Source organism: Vulpes lagopus, chromosome 6 (assembly GCF_018345385.1).
Source record: "Vulpes lagopus strain Blue_001 chromosome 6, ASM1834538v1, whole genome shotgun sequence".
NCBI lineage: Eukaryota > Metazoa > Chordata > Mammalia > Carnivora > Canidae > Vulpes > Vulpes lagopus.
This window is the reverse complement of record NC_054829.1, coordinates 62,152,619-62,176,883: the sequence shown is the minus strand read 5'-3', so window position 1 is coordinate 62,176,883 and position 24,265 is coordinate 62,152,619. Positions and strand designations below refer to the sequence as shown.

General features: G+C 39.2%; 1 protein-coding gene across 5 annotated transcripts in view; it reads left to right on the top strand.

The window, feature by feature from the left end:
* The window catches only part of AKAP6 (A-kinase anchoring protein 6), a 486,958-nt gene that overhangs the window by 218,568 nt on the left and 244,125 nt on the right, over window positions 1–24,265 (top strand). For all 5 annotated transcript variants that reach the window (XM_041758859.1, XM_041758854.1, XM_041758855.1 and 2 more), the window contains one exon: window positions 20,306–20,428. In XM_041758859.1, the coding sequence (XP_041614793.1) occupies window positions 20,306–20,428 (123 nt within the window). The remainder of the gene's footprint in view (window positions 1–20,305; window positions 20,429–24,265) is intronic.

The following is a 24,265-nucleotide window of genomic DNA, read 5'->3' as shown; positions in this document are numbered from 1 at the left end:
CCTTTTTCTTTAATTTTTTTCTGGACCATATAGTTTTCACTTTCCGCCTCTTGTTTCCCTTTTTCTTTCCCCAAGGTATCTTCTACTTTCTCCCTTTAATATTGTCCTAGGGATTCTCAGATTCCAAATATGAGAGCACTATGAGTTGGCTCTTCAGCACTATTCAAGCTTGAACTTGTTCCTTTCAGTGCACTGCCTAGTCTTAGAATTATGTATGTAGAGAGTTGAGGAATTGTTCAGATGCAAGAATAAAGAAAATATAGTTTAAATATCAAGGAAAAAGCCAGATTCTCAAAAAATTTGGACAGACTCAGCTTTGTAATTAAAACTGGAAGATTCAGAAGTGCAAAAGGATCACAAATTGAGTATGTGTTGCTATCCAACAAAAGGTATAATATCATAGCAGAATTGTGTAGAAACCCTGTATATTCTTCTTTATTTATACTATGCATAATCTAAATTTTTGCCTTATATTCCAGTTTTAGAATTTGAGAGAGCTGTGATAACATAATTCAAGGCTCTCTGATGATTACTTAAGATAATATTTGGTAAATACCAAGTGGAAAGTCCTGCACTAGGAGAGCGGAGATAATAACAAGTATTGCTAGACCAAGCATCACAGAAGGGGGACTACTTGAGCTGAGTCTTGACTGGTGAGTAAAATTTAGATAGAGATGAGGAGGTGGAAGGTTAATGACAGAAGCTTTGGCATAAGCCAAGGTTGAGGGCAAGAATATTTAAGGTATATTTGTGAAAGAGTAAAGAGAGATGCTTGATGTTTTGGGGTATACGATAAAGTGTTCTAAGCAAAAAGACCTCAAAATATAATAAAATAGAATATATATATATTTTTTTTGTAAATAACAAGAGGTAGGCAGACAGTCCAGGAAAGAGGCCATGTAGCAATCCAGGTCCCTTCTCCCTGTTCCTCTTCTGTGGCTCACCCATTCGGTCAGCATTCCAACCCACCAGCATACAGATATGACCTGGAAGTTGTATATACTGTCTGTTCACATCCCACTGACCCAGACTTTGTCATGCATCACCTAACTGCAGAGAAGTTTGGGAAATGAACCTCTAGATTATTAACATTGGGAGGCAGATGTCTCTTAATCAACCTCTGGTTAGAATAGTTTGTTGTAGGGCCAAAGTATAATGGACTTTGAATTCCAAGTGTTTGCATAGTACAAACACAAAACAAAAACTTGCCCAATGAATCCATGCATAAATGAATGAGTGAAGGAGGGAGGGAGTGAATGTATTGTTGTATTTGAACATTTGACCTTTATCCCCGAGACCAGGAGTTACAAACTAAAATGCCTCTAAGAGTTTAGACAGATAACATAAATGAGTCACTCAGCTGGTGTAAATGGGGAAGGATGGGAACTGAGCAACTGGAGGGTAAGTGCTGAGTCTAAAGGCAAATGATTGGGGACGCCTGGATGGCTCAGTAGTTGAGCATCTGCCTTTGGCCCAAGGCATGATCCCAGAGTCCAGGGATGGAGTCCAGGGATCAAGTCCCACATGGGGCTCCCTGCCTGAAACCTGCTTCTCCCTCTGCCTGTGTCTCTGCCTCTATCTCTGTGTCTCTCATGAATAAATAAATAAAATCTTTAAAAAATAAAAAATAAAGGCAAGTGATTGATTGTTGTGTTGTAATGTGGACCCTGTGTGACAAGATCTTACAATTCTGAAAAAAAGTAGGAAATCTGGGTTTTATGTGACATCTCCCAATTTTTAAAATGTTGGGGCCAAACAATTTTAAAACAAGCCAAATAAAATGTATATATAGTATAGATTGGGCCTTTAATAAAGTCACCAATTTGCAATCTTTGTGAAAATGAGAAACTAGTTAAAATTTTTGGTCCACAGAGTTGGTATAGTTTTAGAAGGTTAATCTGATTGTGATGCACTTGCCTGGATATACCACTTGCAAAGTGGTTCTCTGTTGTGGCTGCTTATTATCATGACTGGAGAGATTTGGGGAAAAAAAAATCCCAATCTAACTCCACGCCAGACTAAATCAGGATCTTGACAGGTGAATAATTTTAAGAGCTCTTCAAACAATTACAATGTGCAGCCATGGTTGGGAACTAGTCCTCTAAGGCTAATTTGGAAGGTTTTGCATAGAATGCATGTAAAAAGATCTCAACTGTGGTTTTCAGATCCAGCTGAGGAAATAAAGAGACAGAGATGGGAGATGTTTTATTTATTTTTTATTTTTTTTTAATTTTTATTTATTTATGATAGTCACAGAGAGAGAGAGAGAGAGAGAGAGAGAGAGAGAGAGGCAGAGACACAGGCAGAGGGAGAAGCAGGCTCCATGCACCAGGAGCCCAACGTGGGATTCGATCCTGGGTCTCCAGGATCGCACCCTGGGCCAAAGGCAGGCGCCAAACCGCTGCGCCACCCAGGGATCCCGATGGGAGATGTTTTAAAAGACACATCAGTAAAAATTTTTGGCTTTTTAAAAATAAAGGAGTGGAGGAAAGGGGTCAAAAGAGTTGGAATTTTAAGCTGAGTTCAGGGCTGAGAGATGTAAGGAGTTTAACAAATGGTTCCAAGGAACATATGAAATTAAGATACGCAGTAAGTGAATGGGGCAAAGGTAAATGTTTTCTGATAGGCAAACTCTGACTCAAATCCAAGTTGTGAATTCTAAATGAACCCAGCATTTTTAAAGGTCAGGCTACACTTTTTAAAGAATAATCTTTTGTGTATATTTTGTTTGTTACAATGCCAGGAAAAACCTGTGAGTTAACATTGTTAATGGATTTATTGAGACAGTATGCCAAGGTCATTGCCCAAGGTTGGTAGAAAAGAACTGTAGGGATACAAAGCCAAGGCCTTCCTGGTTCAAACATTAGGAATGTTTCAGTCCTGCGTCACTTTGGTTTCTGCAGAGCCTTAGATGGGTCTTGAGGCTTTATCACGATGATTTAGCACCACCGTGAGGCTACATCCAGTCACTGCATCTGTTTTTTTTTTTTTTTTTTTGCCTCTGAAATAAATGAGAGGTGCAGTTTTTTTGTTTATAGTGTCACACATTAAATGAAAATATCTCTTTCTTATTTTCTTAGTATGGAAAGGTCATGATTAAAATCTTAGTGTATCTAGATAATGAAAGCACCTAACTACATTTGGCAGGAAGTATTTCTGTATGATGAAAATCAAGAGTGTTGCTTTTTTTTTTTTTTTTGTAAATTCAACTAAAACAATTCTTAGAATATTAGTGAATTCTTCTTTATCCTTAAGTCTAAAGTCGTGACCCTCTGTTGGTTTGGAAAGGTGACAATTAACAAAACAAAACAAAACAAAATCTTGATATTTATGGCCTGCTTACAAACATTGAGGCAAGGTACCAAGAGGTTTATTCATTAACACATCATCACATGTTAATTCTCAAGAAGAAAATCCATCTTTGATGCAGACACTCTTCTATTGTATCCCCATTTCACCAGTGAGGACCCAGAGGCTTCAAGAAGCTGGTCATTTACTTAAGAGTATAGGACTTAAAAAAAAAAAATTAAAAAAAAAAAATAAATAAATAAATAAAAAAAAAAAAAAAAAAAAAAAAGAGTATAGGACTTAAAGGCAGGAACTTTGGGCTCAGATCACAAGGCCCCACCTTTTTAATTATGAAAAATTGGATAAGTCTTTAAAAATTTAGTGTTAAAAAAATAAAATAAAAATTTAGTGTTTAGTCTCTTAATCTGTAAAATGTAATATTAATTAGTTAATTATTGTGCCCTTGCATAGATAATTGTGTGAAATTACAAAGGCTCACTGTAAACTCTACCTAAATACTAGTCTTATCATTAGTGTGACTTCATCTATGAATCCAGATAATCAGCATCAGCTTTAGTAGATAGAACTGGAATGAAAATTATTCTGCCCCTAACTAGCATTGTTACCTTGAAATTAAACTTCTTAAGCCTCACTTTTGAAAAGTAAATGCTACTAAAGAAGGTGAGGTGGATGACCTCTAAGATACTTCTTAATTTTGAAATTTTATGGGATTGAGTATGAGGCAATGACTAAGCAGCTGTTTCTCAGTAAAATACACTGTGGAGTATATCACTTCTGCATGGCTGGCTTTCTGTTCCATGGGATGCTGGGTGACTTCCTCTTAGAAGACCCTAAAGGTAAGTGAATGTGAGGCTGTAAAACTTCAGTGAGCCTGAAGTAATATGTAATATTACTATATCATATTATTATAATATTATTATATTTATTATATTGCTATAATATGACAAGAAACAGACATCCTAGAGGAATTTGGGGCACGGCTAGAGTTTGTAAGATACCAAGAGATCAGGGACAATGGTGATAGTAAACAAGTGAGCGATCCAGTAAGAATTAGATATGGGTTAGCCTAAAATTATAGCAAATAAGGTCAGTAAATGAAGCAGATAGGAAACATTCACCTTGGCAGACATGCCATTGTGATGTCTTAAAATTACCTGTCAGCACTGCTTTTGTGCTCTGTTCAGACAATGTGGGGGAAAATCATTCCAAGAGTGAGTTCTGTGTCAAGGTCACTCATGATGGCAGACCATGGCTAAGACTGTGGATATTACTATATAAAGATGATTGGCCTGAGTTTTGCAAGGCAAATAAGCAACTTTATCCAGGAAAGATGCTGCCTGTAAGCTCAGACCCATGTGCTTTCTGTCTCTCATTTTGATTCAGTCCTGTGTATTCCTTTTTAGGAAGCCAGTGGCTTTCCTATTGGCCTTCATTATTTATCAAGGAATAAAAGAAGCTGTTGGTATTTTCTTTTTTAATGCTTTTAAGATAATCAAACAGGAGAGGTGCCACTTATAGGTGGTGCTCTGATATTTCTTATTTGTATGGAGACTGTTCAGCAGTACTCACTTGAAAGGTGTGTGTGTGTGTGTGTGTGTGTGTGTGTGCGTGTAAGAGAGAGAGGGATATGGGCAGACACAGAGAAAAAAGTGTATGTCACAATTAACAAGCTAGTACTCTTCCCCTTTCTTCCTACTAGAGTTCATTACCTTATAGAAATAAAGCTGGTATGTTGAATCAACAGAAGTATTTTTTTTTTCAACAGAAGTATTTTTGTTTTGTTTGCTTTCTATAGTATAGACTGTTTATACCCTTCTAAAATAAAGTCTCATTAAAGCCCTTTTCCTTATCCTATATTCCAGAGACTATGACCAGAGCCTTCTCCATGGGATACAGGACTCATGAAAAATCATATGGTGCCCAATCCTCTTTCTAGAGACACATTTATATGAGGGGAAATCTAGCTGGAGTAGTACCTTGCTCAAAGTAATAGAACTCTATGGCAAAGGAAAAGGTGCATTTGGTAGGAGGAGAGTTCTGGAGCCATCCAAATTAACAGATGAGTGAGCTTCTGTGTTTCTAGATGGCGGCAGAGTGTGGTGTCTAAGAATATTATGTTATCTTGACCCAGTGACTTAGCCTTGTCCCAGGTTCCTCCTCTGCAAAGTAGGGTTAAAAGTGTTATCATCCGCATAAGAAGTGTGACTATTAAATGTGTTAAAATGTGTAAAGAGCTGAGATTAGCACCTGCAACGTAGTAGTAGGTAGTAGTAGTATGCTTTCAGTAAATGGGAACTCCTGCGACTGTTATTGTTATTGATACGGGAGTGGAGGGGTGAGGCCTTAGCAGCTTATCCTATATAGGTCACTCTAACTGTAACCTGGCACGTTTCCTCCGTGGCTCCTGCTCTGCCTCAGTCTAGCTAGCCCTCACCGACTGCTTCCCAGTATGTGGTAGCAGCCTTTTAACTGACTTCTTTGGTCTCAGCCCTCTACTCAGGCGTTTGGGATCAAATGTCACCACCCTGTTTTCTCCTGCTCCCCTTCAGCTACCTTAGTCATTGTGACGCTTCAGACCCCCACCCACGATGATTAAGGCCATTTCTCCCTCTTCTTGGGAACTGTGCTGGTTGCCCTACATTTTTTGCACCTCTCTTCTCTGTGAGACTCTGGGCTTCCCGTCTTGACAGATGATTCTTATATTGTATTAGAGATAATTCTCCTCTAATTGGCCCAATAATTTTAGTTAATGCACTTCTTGACATTTTAGGAAGTTTATGTAGGGGAATTTATGCTATGAATGTGTGTTCAGACAACTACAAACAAGCTTCTAGTTTATAATATTGTCACACAACCACCTTATAAATAATATGTGCTTATTTATTTATAATTTGTATTTATACATATTTATAATATTTATTTATAATTATGTGCTTATAAATAATAATTCCCACAGCACTCTTTAACCAGAGGGAGGGTCATTACAATATATTATGGGAAGAAAAAGGGCCTTCAGTAGGTTTAGAGTTATCCCTGAAATCCCTGATTGCTAACAACGGAAAGATTATGAAAGTGTCTTGGAAAGACATTAATAGGTTGGGGTGATTTGTTAGGAAGGGGACATTTGAGCTAGATTTTGAAAGATAGATACAGCGAGTAGAGTGGGAGACTTTGGGAGAACGTGTGACAGTCACCAAGATTAGTTTCCTGTCAACCTAGACTAGAGAAGGTGAATTATCTGAACATGTCTCTGTATGCAAGAGCCACATATGTGACCAGTCAGAAAGGCATGAGAAATTGTTGAGCTTGATGGCCTCATTTTATGACCAAAACCTGTGTCCCTCAGTACATAGTACTTCCTTTTTTTTTTAATTTTTTTTTTTTTATGATAGTCACAGACAGAGAGAGAGAGAGAGAGGCAGAGACACAGGCAGAGGGAGAAACAGGCTCCATGCACCGGGAGCCCGACGTGGGATTCGATCCCGGGTCTCCAGGATCGCGCCCTGGGCCAAAGGCAGGCGCCAAACCGCTGGGCCACCCAGGGATCCCCCATAGTACTTCCAATGAGGAAATCCTGTCTCCTGGTTATGCCGGATCTTGCAAGCTTGTCACAAAGGGACAGCAAGCACTTTTTTCAGAGATCAACACTAAAATATCCTTAGTGCCCCACAGCTCTTGGCTTTTTATTGTGGTAGCCCTGAGAGACTTTGAAGCAGATTCTCCTTCTCTGAACTTAGGGGATGTGTAAAGAGGTTCACAGTTGGTTTTAAGACATGGCCAGGGTCAAGAATCACACTGACAGACACGGAATGAGGGACTGGAGTAAAGCAATTGAGTGCATTGTGCTTTGGGGCCTCCTGAGGTAGAAGGCATGGTGGATATGTCCTTATATGCAGTCCTAGGTTGTCTTATCCATGCTTCTGGTCTCCAAGACCACCTGGAGGTTGCTTTCTCTAACCCACATCTTGTTCTACACCTCAACTGGGTTCAGAAAGCAAACTCAGAATATCTAATACCATGCCCATCATCTGCCTGTGAGCTATTCCTTCCTTCTGAATTTCTTACAGCTTCTTTCAGAAAATGGTACCTCTGGTCATTCCAGATTCTAACAAATTTGTCAACCCTCCCATCCAGTTGGTGCTGTCTATTTTAAAATTTTTTTTTAATTTTTTTTTATTTATTTATGATAGTCACAGAGAGATAGAGAGAGGCAGAGACACAGGCAGAGGGAGAAGCAGGCTCCATGCACCGGGAGCCCGACGTGGGATTCGATCCCAGGTCTCCAGGATCGCGCCCTGGGCCAAAGGCAGGCGCCAAACCGCTGCGCCACCCAGGGATCCCCGGTGCTGTCTATTTTAACCTGACCCTCTCTGTGGCCTGATGCGTTTCCTTCATGGCCCCTGCTCCTCCCTCAGTCTAGCCCTCACCAACTACCTCAGGGTGTATCGTTGCAGCCTTTTAACTGGCTTCTCCAGCCCCAGCCCTACACTCAGCGATCCACCCTCTAAACTGCAGCTGGAGTGAGTCTTCCAAGATGCTGATCAAATTTTCTCGTTCCCCTGCTCCAGCAATCCAGTGATCACCATGTTGCCCTCAGGATATAGTCCCAACTTCAGAGTGTGTTGTGTGTGACCTGGCTCCTTGTTAGGCCCTCCAATCTCGTTTCTCAGCTTTTTGCTATTTGCCACCAGAGTGTTAGCCATGCTCAGCCGCTTAGAGTTCTCACAATGAGCTGTTCTCTCTCAGACTTTATCCGCCAGGAATGTTTTTCTCTGTTCCTCCCAGTGCCCTTTTATTTGTTTATTTTTTTTCTGAATCATTTACATGTATCTTTCAAGGCTCAGCTTAGTTGTGATTTCCTCCCAGAAGCCCTCCTTGATGCCCCAAGTCTGACCTAAATGCCTTTCCATTGACTCCTAACATTGAGATGATCTACAACAGAGGTTCCCAGACTATGATTCAGGCATGTCTAAGGTTCCCAGGATCCTTTCAAGGGGCCCAAAAGGTCAGCTATTTTCATATTAATACTAAAATGATGTTTGCCTTTTTCACTCTCGTTCTGTGTACTGTAGAATTTTCCAAAGGCTATATGACATATGATATTTCAGTAGATTAAATGCAGAAGTAGAAATGGGAATCCAGCTGTCTTCTATCAAGCCAGACATTAGCAAGATTTGCATACAGCTAACAATGCCACTCTTCACTGTTTGTGAAAATGCAATTATTTTTCATAACAATGTGTTATGCTAACCTGCATGTAATAGATTATTATTGTTACTACAAATGAATTAATAATCATTTTTAAATTTCAAAAATGAATATTTATAGTTTTAAACCCATAGAAACAAAAGCTCTTTGGGGCCCTTAATAATTTATAATAGTCTAAAGGAGTTCTAAAAGTTTGAAAACTGCTGATCTATGTTATCACACATATCACACTTAATATTATTGTGCTCTGAATTCTGTAAGAGAGGAGTCTGGGTCATTTATATGTGAGTTTTAGGCCCTAATACAATTTCTGATACATAGTAAACTCTCAATTAATACTTTTTAAATAAAGGACCTGATACACACATATGCATGTGTATGTATATACACTTAAGAGTTTAAACAAAAAAAAAGACAATTTAATTTTTTACTTGATCTGGCCTAAAGCTACCCAATCTAGATAGTACATACAATTAACTAAACCAATAGTACTCTGAAGTTTTGTATTAGTTTTAGAAGCTCTATTTCTGTCCTTTTTTTTTTTTTTTTTTTTTGAGCTCTAGGAATTTTGTCCAAAGACTGTCACTGAAAACTTTAAAATTAGAGCTCTTTATTGAATACACAACCTCTGAGTTCTTCTGAGTGGGCTACCTACTGGGTGTGTGTTATCAGTCAAGTACTTAAACTTGATGAGCCTTAGTTTCCTCACCTGTAAAATGGAGAACACTGAACTAGATGGTCCTAAGGGCCTTTTGTAGATTTTTTATGCAAATTTTCCTCCTTTCCAAGCGCCTGTATTTAGATAATACTATTTTCTGTCTTCTTGGCTCTAAAACGATAGTGTAGTGGCTGAATTTCTATTCTTCACTGACTCACCACCCTGAAGTTCTTTGGTAGAAAGGTGGCAATTTTCTTCTTTTGAAAAATTTATTATTGAAGTACAAGTGACATACAATGTTATATTAGCTTCAGGTGTAGGATATAGTGATTCTGCAATTCTGTACATTACTGCTCAGTGCTCACCATGATAAATATACTCACCATTGTCACCACACAGAGAGTTGTTACAGTATTATTGACAGTATTCCCTATGCTGCACTTTTTGTCTCTATGACTTTTTTTTTTTAATTGAAGTGTAGTTGACACAATGTTACATTAGTTTCTGGTGTACAACAGAGTAATTCAACAACTCCATATGTAATTATGCTATGCTCACTACAAATGTAGCTACCATCTGTCAATACAATGCTATTATAATACTATTGACAATATTCCCTGCATTGTGCCTTTTATCCCTGTGACTTATTCATTCCATAAATGGAAGCCATAAATGGTATCTTCTACTTCTCCTCACCCATTTTGCCCATGCCCTCAACCCTTCCCTCTGGCAACCACCAATTTGTTCTCTGTATTTATGGTCTGTTTTTGCTTCATTGTTTTTTTTTTTTTTAATTTTATTTTACATATGAGTGAAATCATATGGTATTTGTCATTCTCTGTCTGACGTATTTCACTTAGCATAGTGCCCCCTGCATCCATCCATGTTGTCACAAATGGCAAGATCTCATTCTTCTTTAAGCCTGAGGGATTTTCATATATATATATATATATATATATATATATATATATATATATATATATATCCCCCCATCTCTTCTTTAAACATTCATCTCTCAATGAACATTTGGGTTGTTTCCTATCTTTGCTATTGTAAACAATGCTGCAATAAATAAACAAACAGGTCCCTGGGTGGCTCAGTGGTTTAGAGCCTGCCTTCAGCCCAGGGCGTGATCCTGGAGTCCCAGGGTCAAGTTCCACATCAGGCTCCCTGCATGGAGCCTGCTTCTCTCTCTGCCTGTGTCTCTGCCTCTCTCTCTGTATCTCTCATGAATCAATAAATAAAATCCAATAAACAAACAAACAAACATTGAGGTACATATATCTTTTTTCAATTAGTATTTTTGTTTTCTTTGGGTAAATACCCATAATACCATATGCTGGATCATATGGTATTTCTAATTTTAATTTTTTGAGGGAATTTAATTCTGTTTCCCACAGTGGTTACACCAGTTTGCATTCCTGGCAATAGAGTTCCCTTTTCCCCACATCTTTACCAACGCTTGTTATTTCTAGTCTTTTTAATACTAGCCATTCTGACTGGTGTGCAGTTATATCTCATTGTGGTTTTGATTTGCATTTCCCTAATTAGTGATGTTGAGCATCTTTTTACATATAGTCAACAGACATGTGAAAAGATAATCTTAGCATTTTATAAACACTCTCATCTAGCCACTTGCATTCTTGTTCCAGATATTTGATTTGCAAGGAGGTCTTACTAATCAGGAAAGTATTTAGAGCTAATCTAAATACAGGGTTCTAACAGTACTGTCAGCTCTGTCCTTCAGTGTCAAGGAGAAGCCCCTTTTTCAGCAGCCTCATGACTTTATGGACATGACAGGAAATGTTTACTAAGAGAGATTAATTAACTGCAATTAATTAGGTCAGGGGAGACCAAAAGCCATGGGACAAAGAGAGAAGGAATGAACAGGGAAAGGGAAGAGGAGAGGAAGGGAGGGGAGCGAAAGAAAGGAGGGAGGAGAGGAGACCAAGAGAAGGTAGGGACTAGGAGATGAGGAAAGAAAAGAAAAAGACAAATGAGAAGCAGTGGTCAAGAAAGAAGGAGGAAAAGAGGACTGGAAAGAGAGAGCACAGAGTGTGGGGACTCATTGAAAGCAGAGGTGGCTGTGATGGGACTGGGTGAAGCTGTGTGGCATGGGCTGGGGTTCTCCCAGAGGCTTGGGAAATAAGAATGGGCCACAGTGGATGTTTTTCTCTCTGTGAACCTCCTGGGAGTAAGTCTGGTTAGAAAGCAGTGTGGGGGAACCTGGGTGTCTCAGTGGTTGAGCATCTGCCTTCAGCTCAGGGCATGATCCCGGAGTCCTGGTATTGAGTCCTACATCCAGCTTCCCGCAGGGAGCCTGCTTCTCCCTATGCCTATGTCTCTGCCTCTCTCTGTGTGTCTCTGATGAAAAAAAAAATCTTAGAAAAGAAAAGAAAAGAAAAGAAAAGAAAAGAGAAAAGAAAAGAAAAGAAAAGAAAAGAAAAGAAAAGAAAAGAAAGGCAGTGTGGTGTAGTAGTTCACTACTCTGTACTCTGTAGTTCACTACTCTGGGCTCTGGAACAAAACTATTATCTGTTTAGTGACTTTATGAACCTTGAATAAATTACATAATTCCTCTAGGCTTCAGCGTCTTCATCTGTACAGTAGGAAAATTCGTGAAAACTAAATGACTACATAAGCTATTAGAGGAATAGCTGGTAGATGGTCATCACCCAAATGTTCAGTATAGCTATTTATAATACTGGATGTGAAATACCTATAGTGAAGCCATTAAATTATCATAATCCTAAATTCTAAGGTGTGACCATCTCAGGTCCTCTTTGGGGGATTTAGAGGTAGATAAAGATGATCTGATTTGCTCATTCATTCCCCCTGGAGGATTGGGGTGCTTGAGGCAAGATCTCCCTTAGAGGATGTGAGCAAAGCTTTGGGGCAGCCTTACTCCCTGGGAGGATCCCCAGCTTCATTCCTGCAAAAGTATTGTGTAAGTACTTGGGCTTGTCTGTATTTGAGTTTTCCCTTCTATAAAACAGACGGTGTGGGAATCTTGAAGCATAATGTTGTCCTGGCACCTGATGAGTGCTCAATTAATATTGATCTATTATTAGTTCCAGTTTATTCCCAATTATTTTACTCATTTCTGTTTTTATTAGACTTTGATGATACGTATTTTGATCTTGTTTTGCCCTTAAACTTGTTGATTACTTCTTTTTTATAGACCAATAGGGAGCAACTGAACTCAAACCCTGGATTTGTTGGAGGAAACTCTTTTCCATCATCAGAATCAGGGATCTTTCTGGGCTCTTCTTTTCCCAGTTGAAACTATCGTCAACGGTATTTGAAGATGATGAATCAGCTCTACTTATCCTTTGTACATGATACTGAGTTCAGAATAGGACTTCCCACCTGGTCAGTTTTAGATAATACCACTCCATGCCTTTTTTTAATGCTCTTTCTTTCCAACCGACAGCCTTTCACTTTTATTCTAGGATAATTTTATCAGGAATATTTTTATATTCTAAAGTCATCCCATTCAACCTTTAGAAAAGAAGCTTAAATATTTCATAAAACATTTCAGCGTTTGAGTTTTCTTGTGGCATCAGAGTTAAAACTGCCTTAAACCATTTCATTTTCTCTTCAATCTTTTTTCTCAAAGCACACACCATATCCTCCCTTCTGTCAATTACTTACCCTGTGTTAGATCTTGTGGGTAGGAACATGGGTAAACGTGTGAGGCAGTGGAATCCAAAGCACCTCTTTTAACTTCTTGGCCTTTTATCTTGAGCCTCTGGGTCTTGGGTGGCACATTAAGTACATAGATAGCTGACTAGGAAAGGTAAATTGCATTTGACTACTATTGTGTAAAAACCTAAATTGGGCATTTCATATAGGAACTATGTGTATAGGAATTAACCAGAAATGTGAGACTGAATACATATGTCAGTGAATATACGTATAAAATCTCAATGCATTATTTCATTTCTAAGTGGAGTTCTAACTTTTCCAGTTATTGGTGCCTAAATAAAGCTTCCTTCTGCCTAGGGTAAGAGGATTGCGATTACTTGCTGGTAGCCATTGTTAATGTAAAGATTGGCTCCAAATCGTGTGGCCTATTTCAAAAAGGTAAACCAGATTGTTCTGAAACATTTGGCTATTAAGGGAGAATCATCCTGTTCAGATGTACTGGTGGCATAAGGAGCTGGGGAAATCCCTGCTGACCTGCAGGCTTAGGTGCTGCCTCCTTCATGTTGCCTCATCGGATCACCTGAGACAGAAGGCAGGGCTCCCTCCTCTGCATGCCCAGAGCAGTTGGTGCCACCTCTCATCCCATGGCTGTGTGAGGACTTTTCTGATCCATCTCCCCTGTGGTCTAGCACAGTGCTGTATGCTTAGTGAATTATCAAAACTTTCTAAGTGAATGAGATAAAAGATCAAAGCAGAACTTATTAATTAGGAATGATTTTTAAAAATCATTTTTTAAGGTGTGCATGGGTGGCTCAGTCAGGTGAGTGTCACCCACCTCTTGATTTTGGCTCAGATCATGATCTCAGGGTCGTGGCCTCCAGCCCGGCCTCGAGTTCCATGCTCAGCGAGGAGTCTGATTCTCTCTCTTTCCCTTTCCCTCTGTTCCTCCCCTGACTTGCTTGCTCTCTCTCTCTCTCAAATAAGTGAAAAAATAAAATCTTTTTATTTTAAAAAATCATTTACTAAGCCCTAGTTTTACATCAGACTTTTAAAAAAATCTATTTTTCTTGAAATCCTCATGTAAACCCAAGATGGATATTACTGTCCCTATCTTACAGATGAAGAAAATGAGGTTCAGAGACATTAGGTAGCTCATTTGGTTTATGCTGTTAGTAAGAGGTAGATGGAGCCTGGGTTCAAATTCAGTTTTGTCTGGTTGCAGCAACTGTTCTCTTAATAATATCCATACTGGTTCATGATGGGAATGTCTTTTTTTTCCCCCCTCTTTTAATATAACCTCTTTTGCCCCCTGCAGTTAATCCTCATTTAAATGTTTTTCAATTTTTAATTTCTGCTAGGGACTTAGACAAATTGTTAGATCAGTTGGCCTTTCATGATTTCATGTGCTGCTAAGGAGGCTATCTGGACTCACATTCTTAGCTCACTACTTTCTAGCCATAGGGCACTGGACAGGTCTCACCTCCCAGAGCCTCAGTCTTCTCACCTGTAAAACAGGTCACAATACTACCTACTTCACAGGGTATTTATGAAGCTCAAATTATCTGTTGTATAAAAATACTTTTAAAAGGTCCTAGCATACATTGAGTGCAGTTTGAGGATCGCATATTGTTTCTGGTAGCATTGTTCCAATGAGATGATTCAGTGGATCTTTGAATACTAAGAAAGGGGTAAATACATTATAATAAAGGTTTAAAAGATTTGACAGTAGAGGCTGAACAATTTTTTCATAAATATAGTGAACTAGTTCATTTTTTCAATGCCCTTCAGTGGGTCCCCATCTAAAGGCAGCTAATTTGATCTAGACAAGGTCACACATCATGCTTGATTTCTTTGTCCACTGAGAAATGAGAATCTTTTTGAGGGTGTACACACATACAGACACACACACGCTCGCGCGCGCGCACACACACACACACACACACACAGTCTAACAACAAGAAGAAATTAGCAGTTGAGGTCCTTGGCTAAAGTCCTGAGAACCAAGGGCCATCTTCTCTGTGATGAAACTGAGTCAGACTCATCTATCATTGAGGCACTGATAGAATGAGCTAATTCCAGCGTGTAACTGCCTCACATTTTTGGTTGAAATTTTCCATAGGTTACAAGTGAACTTTACAGTGATTTTGTGCTTGAAAAAAAAATAAGGTGTATGTTCCTTGCTAAGCGTCGAGCCTCATCAAAGATCTTTCAGAAGAATGAAGAGAAAACAGTGAATTTGAAGGGAAAGAACCAACAGCTCAGAGAATTTTACCTCAGTGCCAGGACTGTGGGGCTGGGAAGAATTGTTGCTTCTCTGAGAATACTATTTCTGGACGTTGGTGTGGTGCTCTGAGAGAAACTGACTGTGGAGTGGGATGTGGGTTCAGGCCCCAACTCTGCTAACTCCGCCAAGGCAAGTCCCTGACCTTCTTTGGCCCTCTTTTTCCTCAGCTGTACATTGACCAGATTCAGCACCACTCTATACACCTGTGACAACACGGCGTCTACTTCCTGTTGTAGATGTCCCCTTTTAGCTTCTTAGAGAAATAGGTTTCAATTTCAGTGTGGTCTAAAAATCATGGAATTCTATGCAAGATGACCCCCCCGCCCCGGGCTTTCAGTACCTTAAGGCAGAGACCATGTCCCATTCCCCGCTGTCCGTATTGCTGGCTCTGGCCCCATACCTGATGCAAGGAAGGCGCTCCCTTCTTATTCCTGCTCCATACGACAGCCTTGCTGGAGGGCAATAGTCATACCTCCACAGTTTGTATTTAGCCAAACTAGGTTTGCTGTAGAGAGAAATAGGTAGGAAACTAAATGAAATAATGGGCATTCTTAACCTGTCTTGAGAGTGTAGCTATTTGTAAGACTCGAGGGTAAATTTTCCTTGTGAGTATAATCTTCAAACGTATGTGAACCAGCTGAGGGCTCTAGCAGATTACTTTTTTACAAACCTGAGAGTGTACATTTGCATGCACTTTGTGCTGCTTAGTCTTTAAAGAGATTGATGCCTTAGAAAGTTTAAAAGTAAGATTTTTAAAGAAGCACTTCATTAAGGAACTTTTAAAATGCAAATGATTTGAAAGTGGGGAGTGTGCTGTCAAGTGGTGGTAACAAGGCTGACAGCATTCCATTTTCTCTCACTGTTGGATGACCAACGTGGATCCTTCTGGGTGCGGAATCCTGGCTTGGCTCTAATGAAGAGTTAGCTTATAGACTCAAAACATGTGTCAGATATGAATATGTCTAAGGACCCATGGAAAAGGATACAATTATGGGGGGGTCTGGGAGGACAGGGGCCTGTGGACTGAGTCACACTCAGTGTGCCCCTAGAGAGCTTGGCAGGGGGCAGAGAAGGGTCAAAGAAGAAGGGGCAGAGAGGGACAGTCAGGAAACTGGTGGTAGAGAACAACAGGAAAGAGGCTATGCAGGTACGCAGGTACGATACTTCAGCAGGAGTTTAAACAAGGAAGGCTGTAAGGGGGCCTTTCAGAGATTGGTAATTCAGCCCATAGCAGTGAGTCGACCATGCAGAAAATGTGCTTTTATGTAGTGCGATGGCAACCTTGGATTGTGTCACGAAGAAAATCTGAGTCTTAAAGTCATCTTGGACTCTCAAAGTATGTAAGTGTGAACTCAGAATGTTAGAGAAATGAACACAGATGGGTCAAATACCGAGAATAATAACAAATTTGGATACAGACAGAATTCTGATTACAGACAGAATATGTTTCACAGAAAAATCCAGGAGAATATTCCAACTCTTTGTTGACTGTAAAAAATTTTTGACTATTCAAATTACTTGACTTGAGTAGGCCAGTGCTTAGACATGCTTTATGTTCTACCGAAATTTTTGCTGCATTGATATTTATCTTTTTATTCCCAACAATGCCCAGCAGTGCACTTTATACAGAGTAGGTAGTTAATAAATATTGGTTAAAGAAGTGAATGAGTATTTGTCATACTAGGTATTTGTCATACTAGGACTTGATCTGCATTACATAATGAATTTTATGTTTTTCCCCATTTTCCTGTGTTGTTATATATGTTACCTCCTTTTCCTTCACTCACACCACAAAGGACTCTAGCAGAGCTTTGGAGAGTTAGCATCAAATATTTATTGTATGCATCCAAATGTGAGTTCTCCACACACAGCATGGTTCAGTATATAGAGTGGCACATAGTTGGCCTTTCTAAGGGGCCCACTTCTGATATGGGGATACTACACAGTACACTGTCCACTACGCAGAACACTGGTGACAGTACACACATAAAGAGGCTGAGAGAGGTGGAAAAACAGCAGGTGACAAAGGTATCAAGAATCGGATGGACTCTGGTTTCATTTGCCTTTATGACCTCTTTATATTTTTGTGGCTACGCCTATTAGCAGGAGGGGAGGTGGAAAGCTAAGAGCTCCCTAAGGAGGGGGTGTTAAGCTTTTTACTATAAGATTATAAGGATTTTCCAGCTTTCTGTTGTGATGGCAACAGAACTTTTTAGCACCGGCAAGAAAAGAGTTGAGAAAAGGTTGCAACCAATGAGAATTGGTGAAGTAGGGATATAATTTAGAGGAAACCCAGAGGGAAGCCTTGACAGGACCTCTGTTTCCTCTGAATCAGATAGCCTTGGTTTTGCTGTCTGGCTAGGCTATGCAGAGAGATCATCCAGAAAGGTTCACCTGGGTCCCATGAGTTTGCCTAATCTGCCTCTCATGGATTTCAACTAACTGTGTAATCATGGTTCTGTTAGGAAATCTGTTACACATTGTTTAATACTCGTTGGCTGAGACTAACCTCTTGTGATGAGGTACCCATGCAATCACATATATGCATGTTGCTTAGTTTGCTTGTTTTTTGGAGGAAGAGATTATAAATAGTATATAACTGGTTATATTTCAAATAATGTCTTCTACTATTGGTCTTCTTGGATTTAATCGGTTGTTTCCAAAATAATTTACTTCCTGACTTAATTTTCTTCCCAAACCAATTTACAGATAAAACCACTCAAGTCCAAATTCAATAGTAAATACTACTTAATAATATAAAAGATCATTTCATCTCACAGTTATCAACCATCTAGATTCTGATACTCTGATGAGCTTCCATAGATGGTATTTCTGTAAGTCCATGTAGCCAACAAAGTGTGTCTTAATTTTTCACTGAAATTAGTTATGAGAACATCAAGAATTAGGACTTCAGTTCTAATACACTCTACCCTTGTTTCTGCTCACAGGTTACTGTACACATCTGTAGGGATCTATGGTAAACATCAAGTCAAATAAGAATTTATGTATTCCAAGTTGTGGGAAATCTTCCAGAAAGAGGGACTTGGGGAGTGCTGTTTTAAACAGGTGGGAATGCTTGACTGAAGAAAGTGAGCCTGAAGTAACATCTGTGTTAAAAGACCCAAGTACTGGGACACCTGGGTGGCTCAGTGGTTGAGCATCTACCTTTGGCTCAGGGCATGATCCCGAGGTCCAGGGATTGAGTTCCATATCAGGCTCCCCACAGGGAAGCTGCTTCTCCCTCTGCCTATGTCTCTGCCTCTCTCTGTGTGTCTCTCATGGATGAATAAAAAAAAAAAAAGACTCAAATATTTGAGAGGAAATTAAAAACAAGACAACCCTCAAATCTATGGAAATGTAGAAAAGGAGAAAGAGCAGACAAACTGATACCCTCAATAGATGAGAAAGGGCAAAAGGAATTACTTGGCATGGACTCCTAGCATTTAGAACAAGATACAATATGAGAAAATTAGAGAATAGGATGATTTGGGTGGATCATCAGAAAAATGCCTTTGGCAGGGGAATGTGTTGTGTGAAACCATCCCTGTTGGATATGTTTTCACTTTACCTGGAAGAAATGCTTCTGAGTGATGACCAAAGGAAGCCCCAGTGATGTCATTAGTTTGGAATTGGAGGCTAGGAGTTGAGGCATGTGAAACTACCTCCTCGTTTCCAGCCCTGGCAATTGCAAATGCATAGGCCTTAGTTTCTAGTTAAGATGACCCCAACATGATATTTCTTATTGGCTTTACCAAAGTAATCTGATTAAGGTGGGTTTGCAAAAGAATGGGTGTGATTATCCTCTGACCTTGGCACAGTAGGAATAAAATAGGGTAAGTTTGGATAACATTTAGCAACATGGGAAAACAGAGGATATACTTCCACGTGGGATGATTGGCTGAGCTCCTCATGGGCTGAGGACATGCCAGAGCATGATGAGACAATCTGATGGACACCGTGGGCCTTCATGCCCACATCTCTGCTCTCTCTCCTTTTGACAGACAGGAATGTGTTTCTGAGTGCTATTTGTCAGCCTTTCTCACTTGCCACCATTCTCAGTCCCATTTTCTCTTCTTTTAATAATCATTTTGAGGCCAATCAACTGCTGGGATTAAAGGGTTATAAATCTTAAACTATTGTTTAGGAGAAAACAGAGGCCTAGCTTCTGAGAAGCATGATAAAGAAAATGAATTTTCGCCTCTTCTCAATTCAGTCTCAGAATATCCTCAGTTAATCATTAGAGATATTAATCAAAATTAATCAAAAGGCAAATCTGAAGAACGGGTTAAGTTTAATAGGGAAAATAGCGTCCCAAGCCATTTCAGTGGGCACAAATGCAGAAGCCTGTCCTTGCTCCTGTCGACCTCCAGGTGGTGCTGTTTCCCCAGACATGGAAAGCAGGCGCCCAGCCCCATTTCTTTCCCTTAGGTTCACAACTGGGCTTTCATTTTTTTCAAAATATTTTCCGTTTCTACAGATGTGTTCTTTTAAATGGTCAATAGATTTTTATAACCACTATTTGAGAAATTGCAAGATTATTGTGATTTGTGCTTCTTAGCCGAGAACATTTCTTTATGTGTGGGACACACCCAGACTCAGGTGTTTACGTTTTTGCTCCTTGATCCCACCTCCTCTACCCTTCCTTGCTTCTTAGAACCCAGGCTCAGCCACAGACAGTTGGGCTGTCAGTAGAACTCATCCAAATCCCTTTAAACACTTATGTGATTTAAAAATAGATTTGTAGTTCAGTTAAGGCAACTCAACTCCATTGGCTTCTGAGTAAAGAACACCATCTTTCCGGGAATGCTTTTATCCCCCAAAGCCAGCGAGGGTTCCTAGCAGACCTGACCTGATTTTTTGGTGAGGGGGCACTTGTCAGACACCAGAAATGTTTTGATGATTGGAAGACACATTTATAAAGACTCCTGACAATCCAATCCAAATTTCTCAGAAAAAAAAGAAAAATGTTCCTGGGGAAAAGCTGCGAGGGAATCACGCACAGTTTCCTTCCATTTTGATAGATTTCAGTGCCTGGAATAGTGGAAATGCCATTCCACAGTGTGGAACTAGAATGGGAATGGAGTGCTATCAATTTTACCCTCCATGAGGTTTGGAATTTTTAAGATTGGCTTTAAAGAAATGATCAACTAACATGCTTTTCTTGTCCTTTTTTCCCCCTTCTCTTTTCTGTCACAAAGGGGTTTGTAAACAAGCTGGATGAATTCATTCAGTGGTTAAATGAAGCCATGGAAACCACTGAGAATTGGACACCCCCTAAAGCAGAGACGGACAGCCTTAAACTGTACCTGGAGACACACTTGGTAGGCAAGACTGTGTTGCTTGTGCTGTTAGTAATGGAAAAGATTTTAATGCACTGCTTGTTTGTTTATGGGGGAATATAAATTTTATTTATCAGAAGTCATTATATGCTAATGAAACCAAGTTTTAATGGGGTAAACTGCAAAGGCTGAAAATTTACAGGCATTTCAAGTCATATACTATGAAATCTAAATCCTCCATATTTCAAGTTATTTTTTCAAAACTGTTTCCAGAAAGGTAAGTAATTAACTTAAAAATGTACTAAGCTCCTGTTCTCTAAAGCTATAATTGAAGGTTTTCTTCTTCTGAAAAAAATAAATAAATGAAAGAGATCATTTTGATGACCATTCTAAGCTTTCTAGAATTCTTGTAAAATTAATGAACCTCTCATTATCAAGAGGGTCTACATTATCTGTTCTACACTGGGTTATTTTAATAAAATATTTAAAACGATGATCTCCATCATTTTTGCTGCTATGTGGTTTTTTCAGCATATAATTAATACAACTGTCATTACACTCGTCCCTGTGCACAGGGAAAATCATGGAGGGGAAGTGGAAAATACTTGGATGAATATGCTTCTGAATATGTTAGAAGCAAGAATTATAGACTGGGGGACATTTGATGAACCTCATGAGGTTTTTACTGAATGCTTCAAATGGCCGATATCAATTATGAAGGGGTGGAAACCAAGTAGTGGAGTGTGATAAAGCATGAAGAAAAAGCACGTTGTCATAGGAAATGAAAATTCAAGCTTTAAGGATCTCATCTTTATTCCTTTCACCGATAGCATAAAATTGACAAAGGCAATGAACACGGATCCTTGGGTACCCAACTGTGGGGTTGATTTTCTGCCCCTCTTACACACTCAGAATTTGGATTGAATAAACATTGTGTGGGAGTCCTACACGTGTGCAAGCTCACAGAGTTCCAGACAGTTCCCTGTGATGTTAAACGAGAGAATGAGAGAGAGGGAGACGAGAGGGGAGAAAAGGGGAAGGAGAGAGAGGATGTTTTAGGCTTTTGGTGTTTACTTTTTGCAGTATGTTTTATATCATTGCAAGTAAAACAGTCTCAAAATCCTATTGCTGCATGAAAATAGCCTTGTGGATGATAAAAGATGACAAAACTATGTGTAAGAGGATGAGTGTATTGCTTCTCTTTTTAGAGACCTGGGTTGATGGTGTGTAAAAATGCCAGTGACCCTAACCACCTCTCTTGTACATGGGTTTTTACATATTGCCCTTGGTACTCAATTCCCTGTTCAGTAGAAACTTGATTTTTTTTCTTTTAAAGAGGGCATTTCATAATAGCAAGATAAAGATATTCAGCGCTTTATAATGTAAATTGTATTAATTAGAATGTCAACTTTTCACTGGCATTGTTCTGACAGAAATTCTAATCTGTGTTTAAACAGGAGTATATGAACTTTATTTCACATTAAGTGTGCTGTCTTAATTTCTCTTGATTTAATATTTTATGGAAAACACACATTTAGTTTTTGAGGTCCCAGAGGGCATGGGGACATGAAGAGGGCTTTAACCCTAGGCTATTTGTTGAAAGCCAGGCTAGGAGAGTAGGAACCAGGGTCTCACTTCTCTTTGGGATTTGAGCAACATGGCCTCTTTGTAACCAATGCGCACTCATCATTCTCAAGTCCCCCTTACAGAGTTCCTTTCTTAGTATTGCCGTGTTGGCCTCTGCCTCATTCTAGCCCAACAGTATCCAGTAGAACTTTCTGTGAGAATGGAATATTCAAGGTTGCAATGTCCAACATGGGAGCCACTCACAACATGTATCTCCTGAGCACTTGAAATGTGGCTTAAGCAACTGAAGAAATGAATTTTTAATTCTAATTAACTTACATTTAAATGTAAATTGCCACATGTTTCTGTGACTACTGCATTCTAGCTTTAATCAGTTGCCAAACTCTTTACCGCTGCCCATAATGAATTGCACGTATGTGTACCTGCCTCATAATGACAGTCTCCTCCGAAATGTGCACCCCTCATCCCCTTTGTTGTGGATCTCTACACTAGATCCACAGCAAAGAGTCCTTCTTAAAATGTTTATCTCTTAAAGAATAACCTTGTTGTTACCTAATGATCAACACTTTCTTGAAATGAGTTTTCTCTAGCATCACCTAATTATATTGGTTGGAATAGAGATAACATAGGAGCATCTTCATCTCTGCTTTGCAAATAGTGAGGCACTATGCTCTCCAGATCTGCTCGGTGAATGCTAAATCACAATCACAACTTTGACTTCTGAAGTTATGAATAATGCTGGCTACCAGTTACTGAAGACTCAGTGTGCGTGGATTGGCAGTGATACTTACGGACAATTATTGAGTCACTGCTATACTACATGCAGTGCCTGTTGCTCTAGATGCAGCCTGTTGTTTAAACGTCCCTCAAACAAACTCTGAGTTACTCAGTCTCTGAGGACAATGTCTACCTTGTCCTCCTGATCAATACTGTCATTTATATTTTTTATTGTATTTCCTTACTGTGGTGCTGAGTTAATATTAAGTTATTCTTCTCAAAAGAAGGCAAAGAATGCCTGCCTTCCCATAAAGAAAGTATACAACTAAGCTCAGAGATTTATATCCTTGAATTCAACATGCATAAGTCATTACTGCTCCTCACTGAGTGGGCAAGTGGTACCTACAAGATTATCCAGTATGTAGAGATAGTTATGTGAGTTTCTTTAAACATGAGTTCCTTTAAACACCTCTATAGATTCTATAATTTAACATTAAATCAACAGACATGCAAGCCCCTGAGTTTGGTGTCTTCCATGGTTTAACAATGTGTTAGAAGAACTGGCACCCTGCAGTGATTATTGTAAAGAAAACAAATGTAAAGACAATAACAAAAGTTGCACATTTATATTTTGATACTTAATTCAATTATTTTCCATGACAGTAACCAAGGGTTTTTACCAACACAAATCAATTAAAGCTTCACAATACCTTTATGAGAGATATGAAGGAGCCTTATTTTAACTGTAAGAAATACTGTGAAATTGCGATGATACATCAATGATTTTCCATGATAATTAATCATCTGCTTGCAACCTGGCTGCTCCTTTCAAAAAACAATTCCTGTCTTCCTAGAAAATGACATTCTCAGGGAAATGTCACTCTGGAAAGGTATTTTGTGAGTATTGAGCATCCCTCTTCTCTGAAAACCACTTTTAAAACAGATAGTATACTTATGCTCTTGGACAGATTCCCTTCTTCTTCACCTTTGTCTACTTTTTTCCTTAAAACAGCTTTATGGTAGTATAACTAACATACAATAAGTTGTATATGTTTAAAATATATACATCTAAAACTTTCAACAAATTGGCAAATGTATACAGCCATAACACCATATTCACAGTCAAGATAGTGAATATATCCATCACCTCCAAAAGCTTCCTTACCACCCTTTTATAATTCTTTCCTACCTTCTCTCCCAGCCTTTCCCTAATCCCTAAATAAGCACTGATCCGCTGTTACTATGAAGATTATTTTGGGGATCCCTGGGTGGCGCAGTGGATTGGCGCTTGCCTTTGGCCCAGGGCGCGATCCTGGAGACCCGGGATCGAATCCCACATCAGGCTCCCAGTGCATGGAGCCTGCTTCTCCCTCTGCCTGTGTCTCTGCCTCTCTCTCTCTCTCTCTGTGACTATCATAAATAAATAAAAATTTAAAAAAAAAAAAAAAAAAAAAAAAAAAAAGATTATTTTGTACTTTTTAGAATTTTACATGAATGGAATCAAACAATATATGTCCTCCGTCTCTCTTTTTCATCCGCCCCCCACCCCCCGATTTCTTTCACCTAGTTTTAGGA